The sequence below is a fragment of the Centroberyx affinis genome, unplaced genomic scaffold (assembly GCF_046629955.1).
Source record: "Centroberyx affinis isolate AG114_WGS23_722 - 3 ecotype Tasmania unplaced genomic scaffold, CSIRO-AGI_Caff_v1 ptg003460l_1, whole genome shotgun sequence".
Taxonomy (NCBI): domain Eukaryota; kingdom Metazoa; phylum Chordata; class Actinopteri; order Beryciformes; family Berycidae; genus Centroberyx; species Centroberyx affinis.
In genome coordinates this window covers 549,272-576,526 of record NW_027281424.1, presented here as the reverse complement: position 1 = coordinate 576,526, position 27,255 = coordinate 549,272, and the positions used below count along the sequence as shown (strand labels likewise).

The window sequence follows — 27,255 nt, the reverse complement described above, 5'->3', positions numbered from 1 at the left end:
CAGGATGAAATGATCCCTTCTAAAAGCAGTAGGAGGCCTAGGAGATGAAAAGAGGAGAGCAGGGAGAGAAGTCTTAGAGGTTAGGCTTTTTTCAATGGCCAGCCAGGAGGGCAGGACAGACCTGTCTCCACCTTCATATCCGTACTGCCAGTATACCATGACTCTAACATTAGCTGCCCAGTAATAATGTAAAAAGCAAGGTAACCCCAGGCCTCCTTGTTCCCTTGGCTTCTGAAGGTGGCTTTTTGAGATTCTGTGTGCTTTATATCCCCAGATGAAAGGCATAATGATAGATAACTTAAAAAAAGATTTAGGGTTGAAAATGGGGACGTTTTGAAATAAATACAAAAATCTTGGCAAGGAAACCATTTTGACAGCATTCACACGGCCAATCAATGAGAGAGGTAATGTTCTCCATTTCTCTATGTTCTCCTTAAGTTTATTCAGCTTTTCAGTAAAGTTGACTGTGCAATGCTGTTGACCGATCTATGAGTAATTGGAATAGTATTTAAAGCAATTTCAGTCTCGCGACAACCAAGAAAACAAGATGTTTTTGTGCCATTTATCTACTCAAGCATCAAAGGAGACAGCAGCACCGGGGCACAGAGAATGCCAGGACCAAGAGTTTAACAGACACCTAATGCACCCAACATTTACGCATGGACAAAACCTTGATCATTGTGCTGTGTTGCTGACTTGCAGAGCCAGATCACACAGCCCACACCCCTCCTGTGTTACTCCTGGTAAAAAAAAAACAACAACCAAACGTTTTCATCCTGGTGGCGGGTGCTGCATCAGCCGGACAGGGTATCCAGGGATGTTGTGGGAATATTTCAGTCCTCTGTCTCCTGCTGCCTGGCGCACTTCTTAATAATGATAATGAGCCAGAAAATATATTTGGCAAGTATTGACATGCAGAGATGCGTGATCATGGACAGATTCCATTGTAAACGTCATGGGTGCCATCAACTGTACACATGTGACCAAGACGGTGCAGAGCGAATTTATAGAATAAGTAAAAGAGAACATTCCTTAACACTCAGTTGGTTTATGATGCAGACGTGGTCATAACAAGGGTTTGTTTCAAGGCAATTGCAAGTGTAGAGTGGCGTGAGTTGAATAGAAAGTAGATGTCATTTTTATATAAATCATTTCAGAGGTTTTTTATAGGAAAAAATGTGAATTAGCATACTGTGAATAAGTATAATTTATTATGTTTTTATCCAATTAATGTCCCAAGGGCAGGATTACCAATTCAGTCTTTGTGTGCCGTTGTCCTAACCAAAACAGAACCAATGCCATTGTCCTGACTAAAAGGCAATGGAAAAAAAGACATGAAAAGGAAAAGGTCCATAACCCGATTTTCTACCGTACTGATGAGTACAAAAGAAGCCAAGGTCTCAATCACACCAAAGGCAAGCACAAAAAACATATTTTCAATGTAACTATTATTTCAGGAATAATTTGGAAAGTGTGGAAAGTGGCTCATGATCATTCCCTGCTGTTACAGAGGCTTTCATTCATTGGCCCAGAGCTAACTATCAGACAGAACTCAATGTGTTGGGTGATGAACGATCAGAGGTTTTAAACAAAACTAAAGGATTTCTCCAAGGTTCAATATTCAGTCCAGTCTTGTTCACTATATACATGAATGACATGTCCATAAACACTGATCATATAACTCTACACTGATGACACAGTTCTCTACTGATATTCTGATTCGAAACAACCGGCAATGAAAAACCTACAGCTCTTATCAGTCTCAAACTTGGGTTCAACATTGATAACATGTTGCTCTCCAAAGCCAGACATATAATTACAGTGACTTGCAGATCAGTACTCTTAATGGTGCTCATTTTGACAGATCTTTCGATATAAATATTAAGATATATGGATAGATGGATAGATGAAAAGTAAAATTTTAAGACTTTATTGATACCTTGACCAAACAGCTGAGAATGAAGCTTTTGCATAGAAACAAGTTTTGTTTCTCCATGTTCTGTAGACAGAAGATTGTGGAAGCAACCGTTCTGTCTGTTTTAGACTATAGTGACAGTCTAAGTCCTGAGAAGAGATCAGCATTTGTTTCTGTTTATTTGTGAAGCTCTTCTCCGAAACTGACCTCACATTTTAGGTCACTTATTGACTGGAGAGTTGGAGGATGTTGTTGCTCCAGGTTCCCTGAGTTAGCACTGACCTGGCAAAGACTGCTTTTAGATTTTGTGCTCCACATACCTGGAACAAATTGGTGCAGGCACTAAAACTCGAAGCTTTGAATGCATCGGGATATTAACTTAAAGCATGAATGTTTTAGTTAATGTTCAGTGAATCTTTTAATCAGTGATTGTAAAAACTGTTAGTGTGCCTTTCTTTCCTTTGCCTTTTTCTCTATGGATGTGAAAAGAGGTTAAATTAAATAAATCTAAATGTGAGGACCATACTGTCTATATGGGTGTGCAGGTGTTCATTTGAATGTGTGTATGTGTACTGTGTCAGAAGACCTCACTCCAGTCTGTCCCGGCTTTAACTGGAACGGAGCGGCTCTCACCTCGTAGCTGTGATTTCACAGAGAGGCTGGGTTGTGTCATGGGGAGATCAGGCATCAGAGGGCGGTTAAGCTCGGCTGCCTGATACGCCCGCAAGCCAGAACTCCTCCCTGGGGTCTCCATGCCAGGCTCGGCATAGACTCTGTGACAGACAAACAGGCTTCTGCGGCAGCCCACAGAGAACCAGAGCAGTATGAAGAACAAGGCCCAGTAGGCGGGAGTGTGTGTCTGCGCGTCTGGGCGTTTTGCCTGTGTGCGTATGTGTGTGCACACTTTGTATACATATAGTCCGAGCCATGCCTGAGCTGCTTAATGCAGGCAGAAATGTGACGGGACCCCCTGGTGAGACCTGAACTTTCGGCCCCTTCTGGCTCAGGCCCACGGCTGTCATGGGCAGCTCCAGCGTCTCTCTGCTCTGTGATTATAGGATATCATAACAATAAACTTTACTTACACAGCAGCACTCACAACTGAGCTACATACATGCCTTACATCGAGAAAAAATAATTTTGTATGTAAAAATCGATGTAAAAATCTAAAAAACAAAAGTAGACCTATAGCCGAGCTGGAAGCTGAATGTGATAAAAATAATAATCTGTAACAGTAAAGGTGATTTAAAAGAAGTTGAAGATTTTGGTACTCTAATCTTACTTGGGGAGGTTGTTTCAAAGGGCTAAATCACCTTTAGTCCTCAGTCTAGACTTCGGCATGACTCGAACTAGCCTGTGGGTTTCAGCCTGTCATCTGGTTCATAGGGGATTAAAAAGTCTCTAATACAGCCAGGGGCCAGCTTTATCTTCAAGGTATTTTTTTAATTGAAAGAGAAATTTTTAAAAATATGCCTCATATTCTTTTGGCAGATAAATAAAGATCCAGGCTATGGGTTTCTTGAAAAGATGTTGAACCACGGCATGTTCAAGTAGCAGATGAAATAGATAAAATAGAATAGATAAAATACTAGGACTGACTGTATCAGGGAAGTCTTTGAGGAATCTAAATCCAGTGGACAAGTAGAGAGCTTCGTATGAATTCTCCATAAGACACAACGATGTGATGGTCGCAGAACAGCTCAGCAGAGTTTTTGGTGCTCCGACTACAAAATTTTATCCATGCACTCCAGTCTGTCCCTCTGCTTTCATTCAAACATATTTTTGAATACATTGTTGAAACACGGATTGAGATCTCTTAACTCAATCTCTGATAATTTAAATAACCCATCCAAATTTTGGAAAACCATTAAGTCGCTTAATCCTACTGCCTCTGCTTCTCTCCCCCAACAAATTAATCATTATTCTCAGCCAATAACAGATAAGCAATGCATTGTTGACCTTTTTAATGAACATTTCGTTTCTGCAGGGTATTTGTTGGTTTGAAATCTAGTGTCTTGGTAAGCCCTCCTACTGCTGATGGGACTTCAGATTCTGGTTTTGTTTTTGAGTGTATTTCTACAGCTGATGTCCTCAGGGCTCTTAAAACCATAGACCCCAAAAAGCCCTTGGGTCCAGATGGCCTTGACCCTTATTTATTGAGACTTCCAGCTGAACTGCTGAGCTGAAGCTGAACCCTTGGCCCACATTTTTAACATTTCCCTCTCTACAAATACCATCCCTAAAATTTGGAAGGAGGCCTATGTTTTGCCCCTTTCTAAAGGGGGAGATCCCACTGACCTTGGCAACTACCATCCTATTTTAAAGCTTTTGGTAGTTGCTAAGATCATGGAATCTCTGATAAATGCCCAGTTAAAGGATTTTTTACAGAAAAGTGGTTTGCTGAGCTCTGTCCAGTCAGGTTTTAGATCAGGCCATAGCACAATAACTGCTGCCTCACAGGTGCTAAATGACATAATATAATCTCTTGATAACAAAAAACATTGTGCAGCAGTATTTATTGACTTATCCAAAGCATTTGACACTGTCGACCACACAATTTTAATTAATAGGCTCCACAACATTGGATTGAGTTTCAAAGCAGTCAGTTGTTTTGAAAACTATCTATCAGACAGGTCGCAGACAGTTCTTGCTGATGGTCAGAGATCATTCTCCAGGTTAATTGCCCGGGGTGTACCCCAAGGGTCTATTTTGGGTCCAGTCTTGTTCACTATTTACATAAACAGCATTGGCTCAGCTGTGAAAAACTCAAAAATCCATCTGTACGCAGATGACACAATTGTTTACTCTTGTGCCGCCTCTCTGTCTAGCGCTGTTCAGGACCTCCAAGAATCTTTTAATTCCATTCAGGCTGATTTTAACAATCTCAAATTGGTCCTAAATTCTGATAAAACGAAATGTATGTATTTTTATAGATCACACTCCCAGCTTGTTGTTCCCAACATCTCAACCCTTGATGGGAAGTGTATTTACCAAGTGTCATCTTATAAATACCTTGGAGTCTGGCTTGATGTAAAGCTTACGATTAAAACACACATAGACAACCTTGTTTAAAAAGCTCAAGATTAAACTGGGTTTCTATTTTAGAAACAAGACATGTTGTAATTTTGCTACAAGGAAAAGACTTGTCATAGCTACATTTCTCCCTATGTGATATTCTTTATATGCATGCCTCTGCTACCTCACTTCAGGCTATAGACACAGTTTACATTTCATTCTGAATTCTAAATCACTCACTCATCGTTGTCACTTGTATGAAAGGGCAGGTCTGACCTCATTATATTACCGCAGATGGCTTCATTGGCACATTTTTATCTACAAAGTCATCATAGGGCAACTCCCTGGCTATTTAAATCGCCTTTTCAATTGTATCACAAGTTCTTACAACTTGCGCGCTAAGAATTTACTACTTTTCACTGTCCCTCGCCCTTCCACAGAATTTGGGAAGATGGCTTTTAGTTATTATGCTCCATGGTCCTGGAATCAGCTGGAACAGCTCCAGAAAGATGCAAACCTGGATCACTTCATCCCTCTGGGTGATGAAGTTTGTAGCCGTTTTACTTGAGATTGTATACTGTGTAATTTGTATATGTGTATATATTCCTTGTAATTTATATTGTGGTTTTGTGTTGTATTTTTGTAACATCTGTTTGCTGCTCTCTTGGCCAGTGCTCCCTTGCAAAAGAGATGAACATCTCAATGGGACTCACCTGGTTAAATAAAGGAGAAATAAAAATAAAAAAATAAAAAAATTAAATATACATGCTGGAGCTGCTATTCTGACTTGGAATGTTCCATGATTTCAGGTATACGATTGCTTGTGCACAGGTTTATTCACAACATTGGCTTCTTCGTCCTTCCCGTTGGTATATAGTGGAAAATTGAACCATGGACTTTTAGCATTGTCTGTTGTTGTGTTCATGTGCTCATTGGATGCACTTTTCTCTGAGGTGTGAAGTCAGACCCTCGACTTGCTCGCGTTCATGTGCATTTTTGGTCGGAAATAAAAATAAACATGATGCTGATGAAGCATCTGATTTCTGTCTGGCTGGTCATTTCTTTCATAAAAAGCATCTACCAAGCTGATACCAGTGCCTGCGTAAGAATAAGGAGGAAAGGAGACACATTAAGTCATTTATCAAGTCTGAAGTAAGCAGTTATATGTTGCTGTTCCACTGTATGTTGTCAGCCATGTTGGCTAAGGCAGCTAGATCACAACTTGGTCAATTCATGTACCATCTAGAAACCAGATTCCTCCGATTTCAGTGTCTGATTTGGGGAGACGCTCAAGCGGTGCTTCCCTGGTGGGAAAGCTGTATATCTGATAAACCTGACAGCACATGAATGCATAATTTCTGCTGAGGCATCACCTTTAAATGCCTTTAAATTAATTCAGTTGTGTTGAGGATGACAATGCACAAAGAATTGGAAACTTGCCCTTGGGACATTAGCTCAATAAAAACATAATAAAACATACCTGCTTTACAGGATCTGGAGTGCTATGAACTATTCCACAGTTTTGCCTGTTTAATATCAAATATGAGTTTCCTAATGACAACTGCTTTCTTATCAACACACAGACAAGCCTCTCTCAAGTTGCATTGCTCATTGTATTGAAACTTCACATGAACACACAATGGGCAGGTCAGCATCACGGATCAGTAGATTGTTCATTTCCACTGTTGATGGTACTGATGATATTTGGAAAGCCACAACATGATGACATCCCCTAACACCAGAATGGATGGCAGCACAGGAGGGACAGCAGGGATGTAAATTCTGTACAAATCATCATTCAAAAGACGACACAGCTGAGCGATCGAGGCCCTGTCCGTGTGTAAATGCCTGATGCACCGAGCGCCTGTTAAGCTCAGCACGTTTAAACGATTTCTTGGCACCCTCCGTGCGCCCTGGTAGTGCCGTCTCCTTTGATGATGCCTTAAAAAGTCAATCGACTTGTGTGCGAGGCGAAGCTGTGTATTAGAGTGCGCAGAGAGAGTGTGTGGGTCGGTGGAATAAGGCGTAAAAGCGCACTCCAAGCATTTCATGATGGATTTAGTGGACTGAGACAGCTGTGATTGTTTTTTTTAATGCTCAGTTAATTTTAACGATACTGATTATTGCCTATTTGTGTTTCAACCTCTTTAGTGCACCTAATTTTGCCGCATATAGTTTCATAATATTCAGTATAAGGCTGCAGTGGCCTGATGCCTCCGAACATCGCTTGGCCACAGAACTGATCTTGATTGCTCAGTTGTGGAAAGACATCAAATTGGTATAAATCCAGCGTTGCACAGCCAACTTTCAACTCATTTCAACTCACCCATTTATATCCTATTTGATGTGGTGTTTATTAGAGACCAGATTTCTTGTTTTACATCAAGAAACCAATATTTCTCATGTCATTTTTTCTCCTTTGTAAGCCATTTTGCCGCGACATCAAGTCAATAGTTGCAATGGTTCCAAAAACCTCACCAAAACAAAAAAAGCATTTTCGAGCTTCTATTGACACGTGAAAAGTAAAACGAGTCCAGAGCGCACATGTCAAGGTGGTTTGACGAGCCACCTGATGCTTCAGTGTGCGCTGAGCCGCTGAAAACCATCAGCACATTTGAAAATGCAGCCATCTGACACTTCCAGTGCACCGCTGCCTGAATCCTGTCAGTCATGAGCGGTGACACTTACCTGTCATGAGTTTGACATGCTGAGGTGCCGAGGTTCATTGTCTTTCTATGTTTACATGCATCCCTTCAGCAGTGAATAACTTGAGGGAAGGTTACAACAGATATGCCACGGGAGCAATATGCCTGCAGCTTATGACAGAGGGAAATTGTTTATATCATTTATAGTCCTTAGAAGGAAGGAGGGTGGAAGAAATTGACATATTCAGTCCATAATCACAGTGTGCAAGACTTCATGAAAATGGGGAAATATTAACAGTGCATTCTTTTTTTTTTGCTATGCATATAAACGGCTTTATTTAATCATTGTCATAATAACTGCAAGGCCAATAATGTCAAGATTTGCATGTACACCTACAGTAAGCATAGCCACTGACCAGTAGAGCGGTCTGGAAAAATAAACAGTTTTAAGAGTCCATCATCCATCTCATTTCAGTTTAACTTGTTTATTTCTTGCTTGTTTATTTTGTTTGATTGATCGAATACAACCCTGATGATTTCTTTGCCCTGTCACATCTCAGTTTCATTAATTTCACCAGTCCACGTGTTGCATCTTTATTTGTCTGTCTCAATTCCATTTTCCCATTTCATTTTTCTTTCTATTTACGTCTGTCACTCGCTATCTTTCTCTCTCGCACAGATGCAGACATTTCTCACACCACCAAACATTTCAGAGAAAACAAGCGCTAAAACAGAATGCACAAATACTACTCTCACAATCTTAGACTGTTTCAATCATTATTTATGAACTAGTACAACTCCCGTCCAAAACTAGAAAGTAGAGACATATGGCTCTATTCTCTTGTCATCAACAGACAAAAGCGCCAATGACTCTGAACTGCTGACTGACTTTGTAGATTATAATGTCTGAGCAATTACATGCAAATAAGCTTCCTCTCATGCTAATGACCCTGGGTTTTGTTACTGAATCCACAAAACTTAGAGTGAATATCAAATACAAGAGCGCTCGTGTCGATCATCACAAGTTGTGTTGGAGAGAGCAAACTTGAGACGTACAGCTCTTCATTCCCCCAGCTGTTTCAACCGGCTCTGTACTAAACTCCATTTGGAAGTGATGCAGCATTCTTGCAGTGACTCTCGGGTCTTCATATTTGTTCTCATCAACCAAGTCAACATCTGATGCATCCTCATGACCTTCCACAATCTTTTTATGTCCTCCATCTTCACATTTTCTTGTTTCGGAATCGTACTTCAGCCATTAGTTATTACGTCAAGGAGGACAGAAGAACGCATATTGAGCAAAAACATTAATGTAGATGAAGCAGCCAGAGCCGCAGTGCGCAGGTCCAGTCTCAGACTTTTTTGTCAGACTCAAGCCAATTTTGAGGTGTTGTTGTTTTGATGGATCTTGTTTGCTTGTGCTCGTGAGTGTTGGGCTCATTATTGAAAAGAAATATTACATTACTTATTATTCCTTACTCATTTCAAATTATCACTTCAGTTACTATGTCCTGGGAGACGTAGTTTCTTACGCTACTCATTATATTACTTTTAATTTACAATCCCAAAATGGGCAACTACATCATTTATTACCTGCAAAAATCTGGATAAATGAACTAACTAATAATAACTGTCGCCTGTGCGCTTCTGTGTGAACGACAACCAAAACTGTGTTGATGTTCAATCTTCTTGTCATCCTGTTGCTCAATAGAACCAAAGTAGTCAGAATACTTCCACCTAGAGAAAGTTTACTTTTCTCCCATTTGTCATCCAAGCCAGCTTAGTGTGTGCCAGCGTCAGCTGAGAAGATGACAACCAATTATAAGGAAAACAAATCTGGGGGAAGAGGAAGGGAGATACTGTAGTTTTTGGATAATTCAACTTCAATCTGACATTTGGAATGTATGACAGCAAAATAACTTATTTTTGGATTGGTAACCTTAAAATTATTAATGAAATTGAAATAGTATTTTGTTACATTACTCGTTGCTGGGAAACATAGTATTACTGGAAGACATTACCACCCCACACTGACATTCATTGCACAAAATTGACATGTACTACTAAATAATATACATTAATATGCATTAATACAGACAGTCACGTTGTTAGTATGTCCCACTAACTACTGTTGTCTTCAAAAAGGCTCAACTCCCTCAGGTCTTGGTCTTGACTCAAAGTAAATTTAGTCATGGTCTTGGATTTGCCTGGTGGTCTTGAAGACGGCGCTTGGCTCCCTGGAGAGACTTGTTCATGCTCACAAATCAAGCCTGAACTGTCCAACATCATATAAATGGAAAAACATGTAAATCATGTTTTAGGCTGGATTTTTCCTTTTTTTTCCCCTCATCACTTCTTTGTCAAAGCCCATTCTCATCTTCAAACTCTGTGTAACTCTCAAACCCCTTTCAACTCTCACTCTATTTCCTTTCAGTTACACCTTTGCTTCTGATTTCTTGTCTTCTGCCTCCTCAAGCCCTTCCTCTCCTCCACCTTTTGCCATCACCCACACAGTGATATACATCCTTCTCTCTCTCTCTCTCTCTCTCTCTCTCTCTCTCTCTCTCTCTCTCTCTCTCTCTCTCTCCTCTTTTCATCTCTCTCTCTCCCCCCCTTTCAGGCTTTTAATGTCAAAGACATTAAAGAGCTTTCCTGGAATGATAAATGTTTTATTAGGTCTCTCTTTTTTTTTTGAAGGGTAAATACAAAGAGGAAGTGAAGGAAAAGTTCCTATCTCTCTCTCCCTCTTGACTTCATTTCCATATCTGTCAGTCTACTTTCCCCCTCCGCTGTGACCTCTCATCTCCCCTCATCTCTTTTCAGCTCTCCTCTTTCATCCAATCTCTGCTCTTCACCGCCTCGTCTCAGCGTACTGGAAACCAGCGGCTATGTGCTTCTTTCACAAGGTGCTATTTCATTGGTCCAGTGATAATCTCCAACAAAAAAAGGGGTCAAACGATGAAACCCACATTAAAACTATCGAGAGCAAGATGATTCTGTCTTTCCGCAGTTATAATACTGTGCATCGACAACTGTCTTTGTTAGGTGGGCAGGTATGTTTGATAAAATCTTCCAAGTAGCTCAGACATGCGTAAGAGCAAGAGCGGGGTGTGTGGGGGGTTGTGTGGGGGGGTGGGGAGGGGGGGTGCTACAACTTAAAAGGGACCCAACTCATCTGCTGTACTGTTGCTGAATCTTATATTTAGCCTCTAGGCTCGTAGATGATTGTATTTCCTGTGCTGTAATAGCTGGCTGTCCTCTGGGACTGTGTGTGTGCTCCCTGTCTCTGGCACCCCTTGGCTGTGCTGCTGATTGCTCCTCCCTCCTCAAAAAATGGGTCACGTTATGTGGGCTGCAGCGCTACACCTAGTTCTACCTGTATCCAGGACACGTAAACTCTTATCGCTAGACAAAACCTACCGATGATTAAGGTGGCAGTTGAGGACACTATGTGAGAACACTGAAATGGTATATATTTTTTTTGTGAGGCAGCCAATTTCTCAACTTTTAACCCGTTATTAAAACCGTTACAGTGCTCACCTATTGAGCTGCTGGGTGTTGAAAGCACGCAAGGAGAAATTTCTTTCCAAAGTCCTCACTTTTTAATAGGCACAGACAAAAGCCTGTACTGTCAATGAATGTGAGTGAACAGACCCCCCCTACGCATTTACACACACACACACACACACACACACACACACACACACACACACACAGAGACACACAGCCTCCGCATGTTTCTCATGTTTTCCGCAAAATCCAATATTTCTCAGCTATGTTCCATTCAATTCCGGAAGGTTGACATATTTCCTTTCCAGCTTCATTTATCCAGTAATTGGCCCGGCCGCGTCCATTAATACTCACACACATCCCGGGAGAGACCACACACACTCACCGAGAGGCTCTACATCAGTTATCCTATTAGGCTATAGGGACATGTGATTGGTATGCTGGGCTGGGCCACGACCAATGATGCATGGAGCTGTAGCCTCTGGTTAGACGTCATGGACCAGAGGAAACCAGCCAGGCAGTTGCGTGTGGCGCTCCACGCAGCACTAATCGGTCATCCCCCGAAACGTTAAGCATGTCAAACTGGGTAATGGATTGGCCCAATTAACACGGTACTTTGATGGAGAACACACCTGTTTACACATACAACTCCTACACATCTTTCATTTGCCTCATAGTTGCGTGGGAGACATTCTTATTGGGGCGCATGCAATTTAATTTGGAAGTCCACCCTCCCCGTCTTCAGATAATTAGAGTTTAGCGATTATTCTGAGTAACAGCGGTGACAATAGATTTACTCAAACAAAGGAGCTGAAATAATAGCTCAGTTTTAGTCTAACATCCCCCTTCACAATTTTAACAAGGCTCTCCCTAGCCTCATTTTCCATCCTCACTGATGCTGAAATTCACTCTGGGTGTGTGTGTGTGTGGATTTGGTGTGGGTGTGTGTGTGTGTGTACGTGCGTGTGGGTATGTTTGTGAGTTTGACCCCAGAGTTCAAGGACAGTCTTGTATGTGCTGCCTCTGGCTGCTCCTGTCTGTACCCAAGTGGGGTTTATTTAAAGAGCTCATCTACCCTACCCACACACGCGCACACACACACACACACTCACACACACACACACGCACACCCACACGCCCACACAAGCCTAACCTTGTGCTCCGAAACACACCACCCCCAGTTCTGCACAGACAAAAAAACTCTGTCTGGAGTTGCTATCCTCTGGTTTCAGTAGACCACTCCCAACACACACACACACACACACACACACACACATGTACACACACACACACACACACACACACACACTATGTCCTGAAGCTCACAGTATGTCCTGCAACCCTGCCTCCCAACCTACTGGATTAATTACTCTCCTCCCTGCCTGTGATCCCCGAGAGCGTCTGAGCCGCGTTAGCCGGCCTCTGCCTCTCGCTGGTGGGCATGGAGATGGCAGCGCTCACCCATTCATCACCGTGACTTTGGGAAGGGAGACACGAGGGACGGGGGGTGCAGGGGGGGGGGGAAGGGAGGGAAAGGGTAGAAGTGAAGGTGAGAGAAAGGTGGTAGGAGACGGGGAGCGGAAAAAGCCAGGTCCCCTCTGACCGTGGCTCTGATTAAAAATTAAAAGTGTTGCCTTTTCATTGGTTCCAGAGGTTCAAATTGTCTGGATTGCTGAGGTGGTTCCCTTGGAGGAGAGGGGAGAGGGGGGAGGGGGGGTTGTTGGGGCGAGTGGGGTGGATGCTGATGAGGACCACTGGGGCCATGGGAGGAGGAGGATGAAGAGGGGGAGGAAAAGAAAAGAAGGTATATATGAGACACATCTCCACCTGGAGATAAATAACCTAATGTAGCAGAGCGCTGGGACTCTGCCCATTGTTTCGCCAAAACAACATCACATTCATTTTTTATTTCACTAGAGATGTCTTTTTCAGAGTAGATGGATGAAAAGGTGGTGGGGTGGTGTGTGTGTGTGTGTGTGTGTGTGTGTGTGGGTGGGTGGGGGGATGGTGGGGGAAGACATGACACCACTTGGGGTTAGAGCAAAACTAATTAATGGAGAAGAAAGGGAAAGTAAAGACAGATAGAGGAGAGAAAGACAAAATATGCGGCGTGTGTGTGTGTGTGTCTGGGTGTGTGTGTGTGTGTGTGTTTATGTCTGGGTGTGTGTCAGCCTTTGATCAGCCCAGGAACTTGTCAGAGTGTTTGTGAGTGTTTGCGAGCCCTATTTGTGCCTCTGTGCGTCTCATTTCTGTTCCGGTGACTGAGGCGCACGCCATGCAAACTGGCATCAACCTTAACAAGGGAGAGAGGGGAGGAAAGCCAAACAAGGGAGTCCTGTTCTGCTGGCAGGGTGAGAGAGATGAGGGAGATGAGGCAATGAGGAGATGGGGGATGAGGGGGGAGGGGGGAGGGGGGAGGGGGGGGGATAAGGGGGGTTGGTAGGGGGTGAGGTGTGTCTCAGCCATTCAGGCAGCGTAGGCGGTGTCTTTCATCTCCTCTCTCGCACAAACAACAAAGAGGCTGCAAGAGTTTTTTTCACACACCCCCCCTCTCTCTCTCCATCATTTACAATACCCTTTCTTAACTCTTACCTATTTATAGCACCACAGGTTGAGAAGTGCCATACACCTTGCAGTATCATTTAATTAGGCACTTGTTTACCAATAAACTGGATGTGATGTAACTGTCTCTTGTGCTATTTAGGGTGAGCAGAAGTGCAGAGAGTTTCTACACTTTTCTGCTGTTGGAGGAAAGAGGCACAGGTAAGAGTGAGTGTGTCATTAGGGTTTTCAACTAGGCGTCTTCCATCATAGATGTTTCATTGAATTAGGACTAGGGTCGGCCGTTTTGGCCTTGAAATAATTCATTCAGCTGTTCAGAAACTGACACTACCAGTCAAAAGCTTGGACACATGCATTTTTCTTTATTTTTTACTATTTTCCACATTTTACAATAATAGTAAAGACATCAAAACTATGAAATAACACAAATGGAATTATGCAGTGACTAAAAAAGTGTTAAACAAATCAAAACTATCTTATATTTTAGATTCTTTAAAGGAGCCGCCTTTTGCCTTGATGGAACAGCAAAGGCTTTGGAAAGAAATTCATACATAGGCATCAACTTCACTATTTATATTTGTCTAAAAAACAAATTTCAAGCATTTAAGCATAAGTCTTTCGATGAAATGGCAAAATGGCTTTAAGATAATGAAAAACATAGTATATTCATTCAATCAGGTGTGTCCAAACTTTTGACTGGTAGTGTAGCAAACAATAGACTTAATCATGTCAACTATGTGTCTACCCACTTCTGCCGTAGTCATAAGATGGATTTCCATACTCTGGACCCAACTAGTGTCAGAAACTGCCTTTCTGGCCTGATGTAACACCTGAGCCTCCCGAGTGCAATGTCTGTGGATGTGGCAACAAATCCATGGCACCAATCATCCGCAGGGTGTACACAGGCTTCAAAACCTCGCTGTTCAGCCTCGGCTGCCAGTTCGGTTTAACTAAACTTCCTCCTTTCTTCTTCGGTTCTCTTTTCATGCCTTATTTACCATGTCTTCCCATGGCAATGTGAGCTCCATAAAGTATAAAAACACCACTGAGTTTCGGACCACAGTTCCACTTTAGGTCTTAGGCTGGTGCTGAGCGCCTTGGGGCGGCTGTGAGTTGCTGGCCTGTTTGCTTGCATTTCCCAATCCCTAGCCTCACTTAGCTGCTCTTTGTGCAATAATATATATTTTTTCTGATTTCTTTCCTCATGAATACCTACATCACCTTGGTGAATTTTAAGGGGAGATTATGCACCTGGCCATGATAACAATTTCCAGGCGCTGCGATGATGTGGTTAACTCCAACATTGTGAGGCATATTTATATGTGGAAATAGGCTCTAACCAGGTTTTGATGTTTGGTTCGCTAAAGCAGCAGTTCTCAACCTGAGAGTTGGGAGATAATTTATGGGAAAAACATATTTCTACTATACAAATTTATTATCATGTCTACTTTTTCTGATTTTCTCAAATTTTTGCTTTTTTCTTGTGAAATGCTGAATAGTTTTCAGCCTCTGGGCCTCCTCTGAAATAACTTTTAAGGGAAAATCATTCTTTAGTTGAACTGTTCACCGCTCTGCATATGCAGCCTGTGACGGGGGGGTTGGGAGTAGGCAACGCTCTGGGGTCCTGAGGTAAAAAAGAGAACCGCTGCTCTAAAGAAATTGAATGCTACACATAGCGGTACAAAGCCAAATGCATTTTTCACTTGTGGAAATGCAACATGGGGATCTCTCCTCTGTTGTTTTGCTGATTGAATTTGGTGCCAATCATGCTTGTGTTTTCTAAATACCCTGAGAAGCCTATTGCTGCTTCTTGCACCGTTGTAAATTCGCTTTTTTGTTTCTAAATAGTTTGTCCACCTCTGCACTATCACGCTAAAGAAAGTCTCTCCTTCCAGATTGATGTGGCATACGGGCTGAAATTGATTTATTTCTAAAGACTTCCTCCTCATCTTTGCCACGATCTAAGATTAATTGTTTCACCCTTTTGTTTCATAAACTTCCATAACCCCAAAATCTCAAGACATCTGGTGCTTGTATACCCAAGGTGGCAGACTGGGGGCGTTGTTAAAGTCATTTACTGGGGCATGTGTCCCAGTAATATTTTACTGTGCCCCAGTAAAATGATAATGGAAAATGAATACTTTGTTGCATTGTGTCCGACAACATGCCAAGAGAAGCGTGGTTAATTTGGTGGTGATAACTTGTAAATGGCTGAGTTTAGCCCCAATGCTGAGCATTACTGCTGTCTTTGTTTTGAGCTGCTTCATTCAGCTGGCAGCAGGTCAGCAACGATGGCTTTGTCTGTGTAAACTATTCTAATTATACGGCTGCACATGACTCAAAGTAAATTACAAAAGTTGCATTGATTGACTGATGCCATCTGATCAATTTGCCACAACTTTCAGTCACAAAAACATTATTTCCCTTGGTAGACCGGACATAAGGAAATTCCTTATGGGCGAGAAGGAGGTAATACCAGAAGCTGGGCAGCAGTCAGGGATAATGAGAGAGGTAACATTAAGATTAAGGTTGTAACCAACTAGCTAAGTATGTCAGTTAGCCAACTAGCAACTAGCTAACATCAAAGAGCAATTTCAGCTTGTCAGTTAGCTAACTGACATTCAATTCAAATATGTCCTCAAGTTTGTTTTAGTCATGCAGGTCTCAATAAGTGTGGAAATTGAAAAGCATAAATGTTACTAAATGTAGGGGAAAACACTGTTGTGTGTTTATGTCGGCTGGTTTTAGACCCCACTGTCATTTCACATTATTGGGATGACTTTGTTGTGTAGAAACATATTTAGCTATAGCGTATGTAGCAGCCTAGTTTTGCACTGTACTGTCAGCACACATATCTGATATTATAGTATCATCATAGTATCACTGACCACCAACTAACATCTTCAAATCTAGTCAAAGAAATGAAGGTTTGGAAATAGTACAAACTTTTGAAATGGAAACATACAGTGACCTCGTCTCTTGTGTTAATCAATTATGCCTGACAATTCCAGTTATGTTTTGCTGTATCAATAACAATGTGTGATTTCTTCATACGGAGCTGCCTGTGTGAGGTGGCTCAATGGGACTGAAAAACACTTGTGCATGTGTGTTTGAAGTTGATTTTGGTCCTTTTCACTTATTTCGGCTTTTTGTTAGTCGCTGACAAAAGGCTGTAATCTTCAGTTGAGTGAAGTCATATATTATTATATTATTATTTTCTGCTATTTTGTCTTTTTGTGATTTGTCCCGATTTGTCCTGATTTGTGTATAGCATCCATTTTGGTAAGCTCATTTTGCCAATGTTCATTGTTCCTGGATAGATGTAGCGCTATATTTGTTTTTTGCAAACAATCATTTTTAACAACCAAAGTTGAACAGTATCGAACCATTTTGTTTCTGATTTACAGTTCCCTTTACAATTATTGGCACCCTTGATAAATATGCTTTCACTGCTGAACACCATTAAGTCCTGGCATCAATGATGTTCTTTTCTTACTACATTTTTCACCTGTTTCCATTTCTGTTGGCTAACATCCATTTGTTGTTCTGATTCTTCAGCTGAATGAAGCCCTGCCTTCCTTTGTTTCTCCCTTTCTGTGTTTCTTTTCTAGGTGAATTTTCCAGCTCCCACTTTGTTGCTGCCTCTTTTGTCCATGGTGAAAAATGATTTGGCAAATTTTAAAGGAACCTTGTAAAATGCTGTTTTAGCTCATTCTTTTTTTTTGTTGTTGTTTCTTCCTAAGATCCTCTGCTCTCCTCAATGTTATAAACGATTCCTCAAGTTGACTTGTAGTATACTGATTCCTTCTTTCTCATCTCCTGAAGCCTTGCTTTTTTGTTTTCTACCCTGCACTACTGGATCACCTTGTTGCTGTTGACTTGACCTCTTTGTTTCTGAGACAGCCTGCTCTCCGTTCATAGACTCCACTTTCTGCTCCTTAGGTTTAGTCAGATAATATTCCCATTTTTTTTTAAAATTCTCCCTTAATTGTTCTGTTTAGCCTGTTTCGCACTGTTTTCCAATCAGTGTTAATCAATTCCTACTCCCTGGTTTCAGTAGCCCTTTGCCATTTCAATCCTGGTTTTTGCCCGCTGATCCCTTCCTCCTCGGCTGCCTGACCTCTCTGTCCTCCATGCCGTCCAGTTCAGTGCTGCTGCCTGATCCTCAGCGACAGATATCCTGTGAGCTGCGGTTTGCTACCTGTTGTTAAACTTCACCCAAAGAAGTGCTGATCAATCCCGGGTCCCTGAACTCTTTCCACCAAACATCTTTTGTGGTATTTCTAAGACCCTTGAAGGTTGTAACTTTCTGCCAGCCACAAAAGCGCACCTGGAGCTTCTCTCCTTTCCACTGCTGTTTCACCTTCTGCTGGTAAAATGCTTTCTGTTTTCATGCTCATGCTGTTGCCATTATCCGTTATCTGGCCCCGAGTTGTCTTCCACCCTTGAGTGATACTAATCCTCCTGAAAGCGACTTGTTAATTTGAATTCCTTTTATTTTTAATATGCTTTATACGTTTATTTTTAAGGCATCTCTGCTTTTAATGAAACTGTCAGTGATGTCCTTCAACCTGCAGGAGTTCAAGCAGTCAGTTACTAACACAATACACACACACATACACACACACACACACACACACACACACACACACACACACACACACACACACACACACACACACCTTCACATACCTTCTGAAAAAGTATAAGAATAAGTGATCTTGATGTACCACAACATAGTGGATACATGGCAGTAACTCAAAAGATATCTACATCTCACATATTGTGGAGGGGGAAGATGTATGATCATATAAGAAAAGGCCATAAAAGCCAGTCTAGCTCACAAATCATTATTAAATGTCCTGCCAAAGCAGCAAGACATCAGCATTTCTAATGCTCTATTAAATTATACTGTATTAATGAAGAAGTAAGCCTGAATTTGTCCCATCACAGGCTCATGCGTTTTAATTTTAACCTCACGTCTGATATTGTGAGGTCAGCATACTGAAACACCCTTACAAAGCACTGGAGCTTTTTAGCTGCGGGTCAGATACAGAAGATAAAAAGCTGACATGATAGTTTAGCTTCTTTTTTATGCATTTTGTCATTGGTGTAAAGACGGAATACTCTGCAACTTCATATTCCCAATTAGGCAGTAGCCATCCATCTATCCCTCCTGCACCCTCACTGTTTCACTCCCTCTTTTTCTCCCTCTCTCTCTCTCCATCCCTCTAACACTCCTTGTTTCTCTCTCTCTCACACTGTGCACCCATCTGTTTCAAGAACTTCAAAAACACTCTGTATCCCCTCGCCGCTCCCCTTTAAAAGTTCACTTCAGTTCACTCCAGTTCATTGCTCTTTTATGTGTCTTATAAGCCCAACTTCAAACAGGGAAGAACTCCCCTTTCATTACTATTTCAGCACTTTATTAAATGGCAATGCAAATATTTCATCTATAACATTTGTTTCTGTTTGAAAACAAGCTATGCTGAATTAGGCCACTGCATGGGCGTGATGTGTGCAAGCAGGAGCGTGATAGATAGATTGAGGGTGAATGAGTGGGAGTGTATTCATCATAAACCACAGGATCTACTTAGAGATGCATATTGGATTATTAGAGCTTGGATGCTTGTTTTGGAGTGGAGCACTCAAGCTGTGTTTGTCATAACCTCTCTCATCTCTGGCTTGTGTCTCTTGCTCCAACCTCTTCACTTTAGATGGGCTGCGGGCTTTTTATCCTCGTCCTCAAATCACAACCCTGGAGAGCAACAAGAGCTGTGTGTGTGTGTGTATGTGTGTGTATCTCTGTGTGTGTACGTACGAGTGCGTGCGTGCATCTCTGCGTCTATCTGCGTCTGTGTGTGTCTGTCTGTGTGCTGGAAATGAATCCATTATTGGAATAGTCTTTCACTCAAGTATCAGCTTTCTGAGTAGTAAGATTCCTCTGAGTCCGAATATGTATTTTGTCTGTGAGACAAGCGTTTGATTGGGGTGTCAGGTCTCTCTCGCCCGTGGCTGAGTTTTGGCGAGAGGTGTGCTATGTGTCTCTCAGCGCTGGCACTGGTTGATTCCAGCTGCCTTTGATTGCAGCTTCAAAGCCTGCCTCTCTGAATGTTTCTCTCCACATGCTCTGGCACTCTCCGCTGCCCCCCCTCCACCCCCTCTTACCCGCCCCAGAGCTCTCCGCTGTGTTATTCCAGTTCACTCTTGCCCCTGACGTCCTTTCCTACCTCACTGCGTCCTCTACACCGTGCCCTCTAACGGCGCCTGTCTGCTGCACTGAGACAGAGTGGAGCTCAACTTTGACCTCAGCAGGGACCACAGCACCGGAGATCAATGGAGTCAATGGCGAAAAAGGCAGAAATATGGGAGCAGAGGAAACAGCCCGGCATATTCTGTATCAGCTGGGAACAGCAGTATTGGTCTGTGTGTCCAGCGTTTCATGTAGGACATTTTGTAGAAATGTGATGGTGGGAGTAATTTTGGTTCGGAGATCCAGGTTTGCGCCTGGCTTCATTTCAGGATCAGTTCCACTAGGTGATGTGTTTTATGAATTGCTCTCATTTGGATATTTAGATCATGATATATGGAAAATTGTGCTGTAATTCAGTTATTTTGTTTAGTAATGAGACAAGATGATGAATTTTCATTGTTCTTTCTTTTTTTTCTAGCTGTGCAGGCATTTTTCCAGCGGCTGGTGGGGGGCGCAGCTAAATGAATGAAAAGGAAATACTGTGTGTGTGTGTGTGTGTGTACCAAGGTGAGGCTCTAGTCCTCACACCTGACTCACACCTTGCACTCTCACCGTGGCTTGCCAAATGTTCGCCCACACTGTCACCACCTGGCTACTGGTGTGCGCTGTGTGTTTGCATTGTGTGTGTGTGTGTGTGTGTGTGTGTGAGTGTGAGTGTGTGTATGTGCATGTGTGTGTGATTTGGTGCTCTGTAACAGATGGAGTAACCCAATACATGTCTCATTTCTGCCCCGCTGTCCATTGGCCCTCGTGGTCGGCTGGTGATGCTATCTGGGCCTTACCAGCATCCTGTCTGCTTTGTTCCTGGAAGCAGCCCACCCCACCCTGCCTCCCCGCCCCTGTCCCGTAAGCCCCTGGCACCCAGACTCCAACAGACAACGGGTCCTGGAAGAGGAGCTCCTCAGGTGGAGTAGCTCTCAGGTTACGTGGGACAGGTCGCTCTGATGTGGGTGAATGAAATGTGTTGGGAAGAACAACATATTGTTTACAGTCGATGGCATGGATGAACAGATATTGATTGCTTTTGTTGTAGTCAGGGTTATAAATGAAAGGAAAGACCGATAGGAATGTGTATCCGCGTGTGTGTGTGTATGTGTGTGTGTATGTGTGTGTGCATGTGTGTGCACGTGTACAGCCTGTGCATATGCCTGCGTTTGCCCCTACAGTATGCTGGCATGTGGCGTTGTGAATGGTTCCAGTCCTCTCTCCTCCCAGTTCTCTATCTGTGTCCTGGACAGGTTCTGTTTTGTCACCGGGACCAGGTGGCAGCGGCTCCTCCATCCGTCTCTGTGGCGGCTAGAGGTGACACTCCATCAGGCAAATGGATTAGTCTCATTGGCTGGGTAATTTATTGATGTTTCCCTCTCCTGGGGATAATGAGTGTATGGGCCGCTGATTGATGACGCAGCACAGCGCATGTCTGCCTTCCCAGCGTGTCAACCGCAGTCAGTGGGATCATCTTCTATGTTATGGATGCCACAGAGTTGACTTATGTAACAGCCAGACTGATAGCCTTGTGGAGATCAAGCATGTTCATATGACAGGCCATTCATAGTTTATGTGAAAAGCCTGTTTTATGTCATTGTTGGAGTCACTCAGATCTTTTGGATGTCAGAAATAAGTGATACTGCTCCCCTTTGTGGCACAGATTCAATGTGTTTTACACTTTGGATAACCTGAAATCTGTTGCAGCCTTGGCTATTAATGTGGCGGCTATGGCTGACGCAGCATTTGATTACAGTTTAATTGACGTCTCTGATTAATGACATGATAAGTGCAGAAAGTGGATATGCCACTCATTATGATAAAGCATTCCTTTGCAATATAACACTGCTGACTTACGGTATCCTCAATGACAGGGTGACAGAGTACCTGTTGAGTATTGGACTTAATTCAGGGGATCCAATATCCATATTTTAATGTCCAAGCAAGTTGAGAGCCACCAAATCCTTGGAGTAAACATTAGCTGGCTGCTGAAGAAAGGGGATTGAGAGAAAAGCGAGGAGAGGCACAGAGACTTTTTCCTCTGCCTTGTATTGCTGATCTGCCTGTGGAAAGCCTCCAGTCTCAGAGGAGGAAGATTTTTCCAATAGCCAGATGGACCCAGCTCCATCTAAGAGACTGCTCCTGACAAAATAAATGCTACTGCTAATTTTAAGTGCGACCCAATATGTTTATGTGGGTTCCTGCTCTGTTAATGTGTGCTCTTGACCTCCTACAGTCGTATCCAGAATGTCATAGGTCCTTGACATACAGCCCCTCTCCCCTCCATTAGAGGACACCTGATCCTGCTCAGGCTCTCGCTGATGAAAGGGAGTGAGCAACACACTCAGGAAATGGGCCCGCAATGGTTCTTACAGCGAGCTTCATGACCCCGGCTACTTAGCGCCATTGTATTGTATTTATCAAGAGCCCTCTAGTCTTTCTCTTTTTACCATTACAAAGTGGCTCTCCTCTAGTGGTGTAAGAGATACTACAGGTACCATTTGAGTTACAGAGTCTGATGTAAGAGGCTTTCACAGAAACCGAGAAAGGAGTAGGACAATGGCTTTGAGGTGGCTGTGTATTCTTCTTTCACTGCCTTCAATTTGTGATTTCAGTATTACCAATTATATGCTACTTCCACTTGTATATTACCATGCATATATTACTTTTGTGCGAGCATACTTTATGTGTATGAGTGTGTGTGTGTGTGTGTGTGTGTGTGCTCCTTCCTCCCAGCCTGTCTCCTCGCCCTGGCTGGCATTCTGCACATCTGTCTGCTCATTGATCACAGAGGGAAGTGCTTCGCAGGCACAGCAGGACAGCCGTACCCTGAAAATCTAAACAGATGTGCACTGCACCCCTGCATCCTGATACACTCCCCCAAACATCCTCACACACTGCACCCAAACATCCTCATACACTGCACCCAAACATGCTCATACACTCCCCCAAACATCCTCATACACTCCCCAAAACATCCTCATTCACTGCACCCAAACATTCTCATACACTGCACCCAAACATCCTCATACACTGCACCCAAACACACTCATACACTGCACCCAAATATTCTAATACACTGCACCCAAACACCCTCATACACTGCACCCAAACATCCTCATACACTGCACCCAAATATTCTCATACACTGCACCCAAACACCCTCATACACTGCACCCAAACACCCTCATACACTGCACCCAAAAACCCTCATACACTGCACCCAAACATCCTCATATTCACCCAAACATCCTCATATATTTTTCTTAACCGTTATTTATCCGGGGAATGATTTTGCTGAGCAGGCATGCTGTTTTTCAGCATCGCCCTGCTTCATATTCATAGTTCGACACATTCAGACCTGGGAGAAGAGCCACAGTCTTCTGTTCACTACTGATGTAGTTTGGGGTTAAATGCCTTGTGCAAGTGCACCTTCAAAAGTAGTTATATAGGGCAGGGAGAGTGTCACTCATTCATTTTCGTAGCCCAAACATCCGCATATTGTCATATACTCAAAATTGCACATACACATTTTCACACACTGTCAGAAAACAAGGAAAAGAGTTGTGCCTTTTGTCACAAGGCCCCGGTGACCTTGTTTTCTGACAAAAAAAACACACGCACGCAAACACATGCACAACATCACAGATACATTCAGGTGCTTGAAGCAACACAAAAGAGTGAGTTGTCACATTGTTTCTCAGTGCTATCCCAGGTCCCAATGCTCTCTGCTGAGGATGATGAGCCTCATTTGACCTCAGAGAAGCATGAAGAGAAAGAAATTAAACTATCCAAGCAAGAAGAAATGAATAGGAGAGATGAAATGGCTGGTTGTTGTACCACGGAAACCAATAACTTCTCAAATGTCCCCTAAACCAGCAGTTCCCCCCCAATGGAGAAAGCAGTTGTGGCTATCACTCTCAACAAAGTGATGTAGTGGACTAGCCGCAGTATAAATGGGATTTTGGTATCCCCAGCTATTCTCCTGTCCAAAGCTTCATTTCACTGACTCTCAGCTCCCCTGCTAAGTTCAGTAATGGAGCCTTAAATCCCCTCTGTTGTTGGGTCCTCGCTCACTTTGCTACTGGGTCGATGATAGAGCTCTTGCTTCTTTGCCACCTTGTTGATAAGACTTCACTTAGTGCCTTGAAACGCCACTGATTATTTCTCCTCCTCACATCGGCCGTGCGTCCCTCCCTCCTGCCTGCTCTGTATGCCTTTCTCCCCCCCAGACTTCCTCATGGCCATGCTTCTCCAGGTTGGCTTATATATTGAGATTAATACCCTCCTTTTAAGTGACTTAAGACTCTGTATGCTCTTTTCTGGTGTGCTCTTTTGTAGTATTGAAAGGTCAAACCCCAAATCTTGGCTCTCATCTGATGCCGAAGCTTTGCTCTCTTTATTTTACAAGTCATCATTTCGGGCGGTTAACAGAGGTGTGTGTGTGTGTGTGTGTGTGTGTGTGTCTAGTGCATGTGTGTGCACACCCATTAGAGAAAACAACAGGGAAAGTGAGATGGAGAAACAGAGACTGTGCGTGGGAAGGTTTCTCTGACTGTGATCGTTAGAATGGGATGGGTGTTTGGGGGAATTTGCATCTGTTTACGTGTCTGATGTTTTGGAGATAAGTGCTCTGCCTTTTTTTGACAGCTTGGCGCGGTTGTTGTGATTGTTGAGGCGCATCATCACGCTCTAAATACAACAGATTTCAAATCTAAGATAGTCTAACTTTCCCCTTGTCTCCCTCTTTCTCTCTCTCTCTCTCTCTCTCTCTCTCTCTCTCTCTCTCTCTCTCGGTCTCTCTCTGTTTCTCTCAGAGGCCTTTGACCTGGTGCTGCGTCATGGCCGTAACTCCACTCTGTCGATGCTGAAGTCAGAGTTCCCAGGTCTCGGGGGCGGGGCCCAGGGCTCCGTGGGCCAGCTCTTCCTGGACGTGTCGCTCTACATCCTGGGCTCAGACTCCACGGTGGACCACATGGTGGCGGCCTTCTATGGCCGCCTCTTCCCTCTGGCCTACCGCCGCCTGCTGGGTGGCGGAGCATCCTCCGTGTCTGAGGAGTGTTTGAGAGGGGCCTGGAAGGACTCGGGGGCGTTTGGCACTTATCCCAAACTGATAATGACCCGGCTGTCTCGCTCCCTCCTGGCCACACGAGTCTTCCTGCAGGCGCTGAACCTGGGCATCGAGGTTGTCAACACCACCGACCACCTGCGGCCCGGCCGGGACTGCAGCCGCGCCCTGCTGAGGCTGTGGTACTGCCCGCACTGCCAGGGGATGCTGGAGCCACCGGCCTGCAGAGGCTTCTGTCAAGCAGTGATGCACGGCTGCCTGGGGGGAGCGGCGGAGGTGCAGCCCCACTGGAGGAGCTACGTGGACGGACTGGGGAAGCTGGCCGGCGCCATGAGGGGAGAGCAGGACATGGAGGCCGTTGTTCTCAGGCTGCCTTCACTGATCAAACTGGCTCTCAAACACGCAGTAAACACACGCAGCCACCTCAACACCCTGGTGAGTCCAACACACAAACACACACACACACACACACTTACTGACTCATTGGCTCACTCAGTGACTATCCCACTCACATGCACACAAAAACACGCAGGACAAATTAAGGAATTACAGAGAGTGATGAAGTACAGACGCAATGATCAAAAATTGGCAACATAGAAAGACTTGATGACTGTGACTCACTACATGCTGTCGCTATCTGACAAGGGGGGTAGAAGCAAGAAGACTCTTCATTGACTGAAGCACTGCAGGGTGAGAGATGCTTAAGTGTGAAGACAAAAGGAAGGAATCATACACAAACACACACATACAGATCACTCCTATCAAGCAGGGGACAGAGGTTATTAGCTACAAAATGTAGATTATTTGTATTTCAGTGCAATATGGCAATGTTATTTTCCCACATTCAAGCCAAGAAAACACTTAGAACTGAATTGAATTGAGACAAAGAGAAAGCATAAGAGGGGAAGGGAGGGTGAGAGAAGAGAGAGAGGGACAGAGTAGTGTGAAATACATGGCTGCTCTTACAAGCATGTATTTCTCAGGCAGTCAGACAGATGCTCCCAGCATGTCCGACTGAAACTCGTCCTGCTCAGCAGTGGCAACCCCTTATGTGTGGTTTAACCTGCGATAAAACAGTCGAGTTGGTTCCTAGCCCACATGTGAAGTCAGGGAGAAGTGCTCATGAAATATGAAGGTCCTCTCTGCCGAGGTTATAGCGCTGGATGTGGTGGGGGGGTTTTTCTTCTTTTTGCTGCTGTATATCTGCTGAACTTTTCACTCTCACACCCAGAATCCCTGTGGTGACCAGGTTTCCACTCTCAGAACCCATCATTTATTAACACAGAGGTTGACCTCACTTACTCTGCACTGCGAGGGCGTGGCTGGATGCAAGGATCGCTGACTTAGGGGAAATATCCCTCTCTCTCTCTCTCTCTCTCTCTTTCTCTCTCTCTCTCTCTCTCTCTCTCTCTCCCTCTCTCTCTCTCTCACTGTGCAAAGGGACTGAGATCCTTATCCATGAATTAAATCCTTGGTGGGTTTATTTAACACTGCATTGCCAGTAGTCACAGATGACTTTACTCTGTGTTTATGGGTCTGTGTCGAGTTCCAGTATATAGGATTAAAGCCTGCTATGGCAGTTTATTGTTAAGCTCAGTGGCAAGGTCGTGTGTGTGTCACACTGTGTGTGTCTGTGTCTGTGTCAACCAGAGTGAATGTAATCTTGCAGAGATGCTCCCTCCTCAGCGCTGTCATTGAGGGGACAGAGGCATCATTTCCCTAATGGCTAATTCTATCCCATCGAGGCGTAATGAGAGATCAACCAAAATTAGACAACAACTTTCTGATTGCTTCACCTCACAAAACCATTTTAGTATTCGTCTACATGATCTTGCTTCAATGTGACTTTCTACAAGAGCAGGGACTTAAAGCCTGTGTAGAAGAAAGCTATCTATTAGTAAAATTTCAATATTTTGTACTTGGAAAGAAATGTAGTCCTGCACACTGTCTACACTTGCATCATACTTTATTGTGACATTTGGGTAATAAAGGTCCCATGACCAAAACATCGCAATAAAGTATGATATGGGATTATATTTCTTTCTCAGTATCTACCTTTTTGTGTTTTGTCCTACACACCTGTCTGGCATCTTTACTTCCTTGATTTGCTGCATTTCCAGTTGAAACAGGATGTTGGGGGCGGGACATAATGCAGTGAGGGATCATTCAAAAGTCTAAACCAATGGAAAATGAGTCAGGGAGAGAAAGGCAGTTTTATTTGATGGGAGGGGTGCAGGAGGGGCAGGTTGTTCAAAAATCGGATGGTTTAGAAATCTATATTTACGCCTACTAGTGCAACATG

At 43.5% G+C, this 27,255-nt stretch overlaps 1 protein-coding gene across 1 annotated transcript in view; it reads left to right on the top strand.

Moving 5' to 3' along the window:
* Positions 1-27,255, top strand: part of gpc3 (glypican 3) — an 89,709-nt gene that overhangs the window by 29,140 nt on the left and 33,314 nt on the right. The window contains exon 3 of the mRNA XM_071539476.1: positions 24,703-25,388. Within this exon, the coding sequence (XP_071395577.1) occupies positions 24,703-25,388 (686 nt within the window). The remainder of the gene's footprint in view (positions 1-24,702; positions 25,389-27,255) is intronic.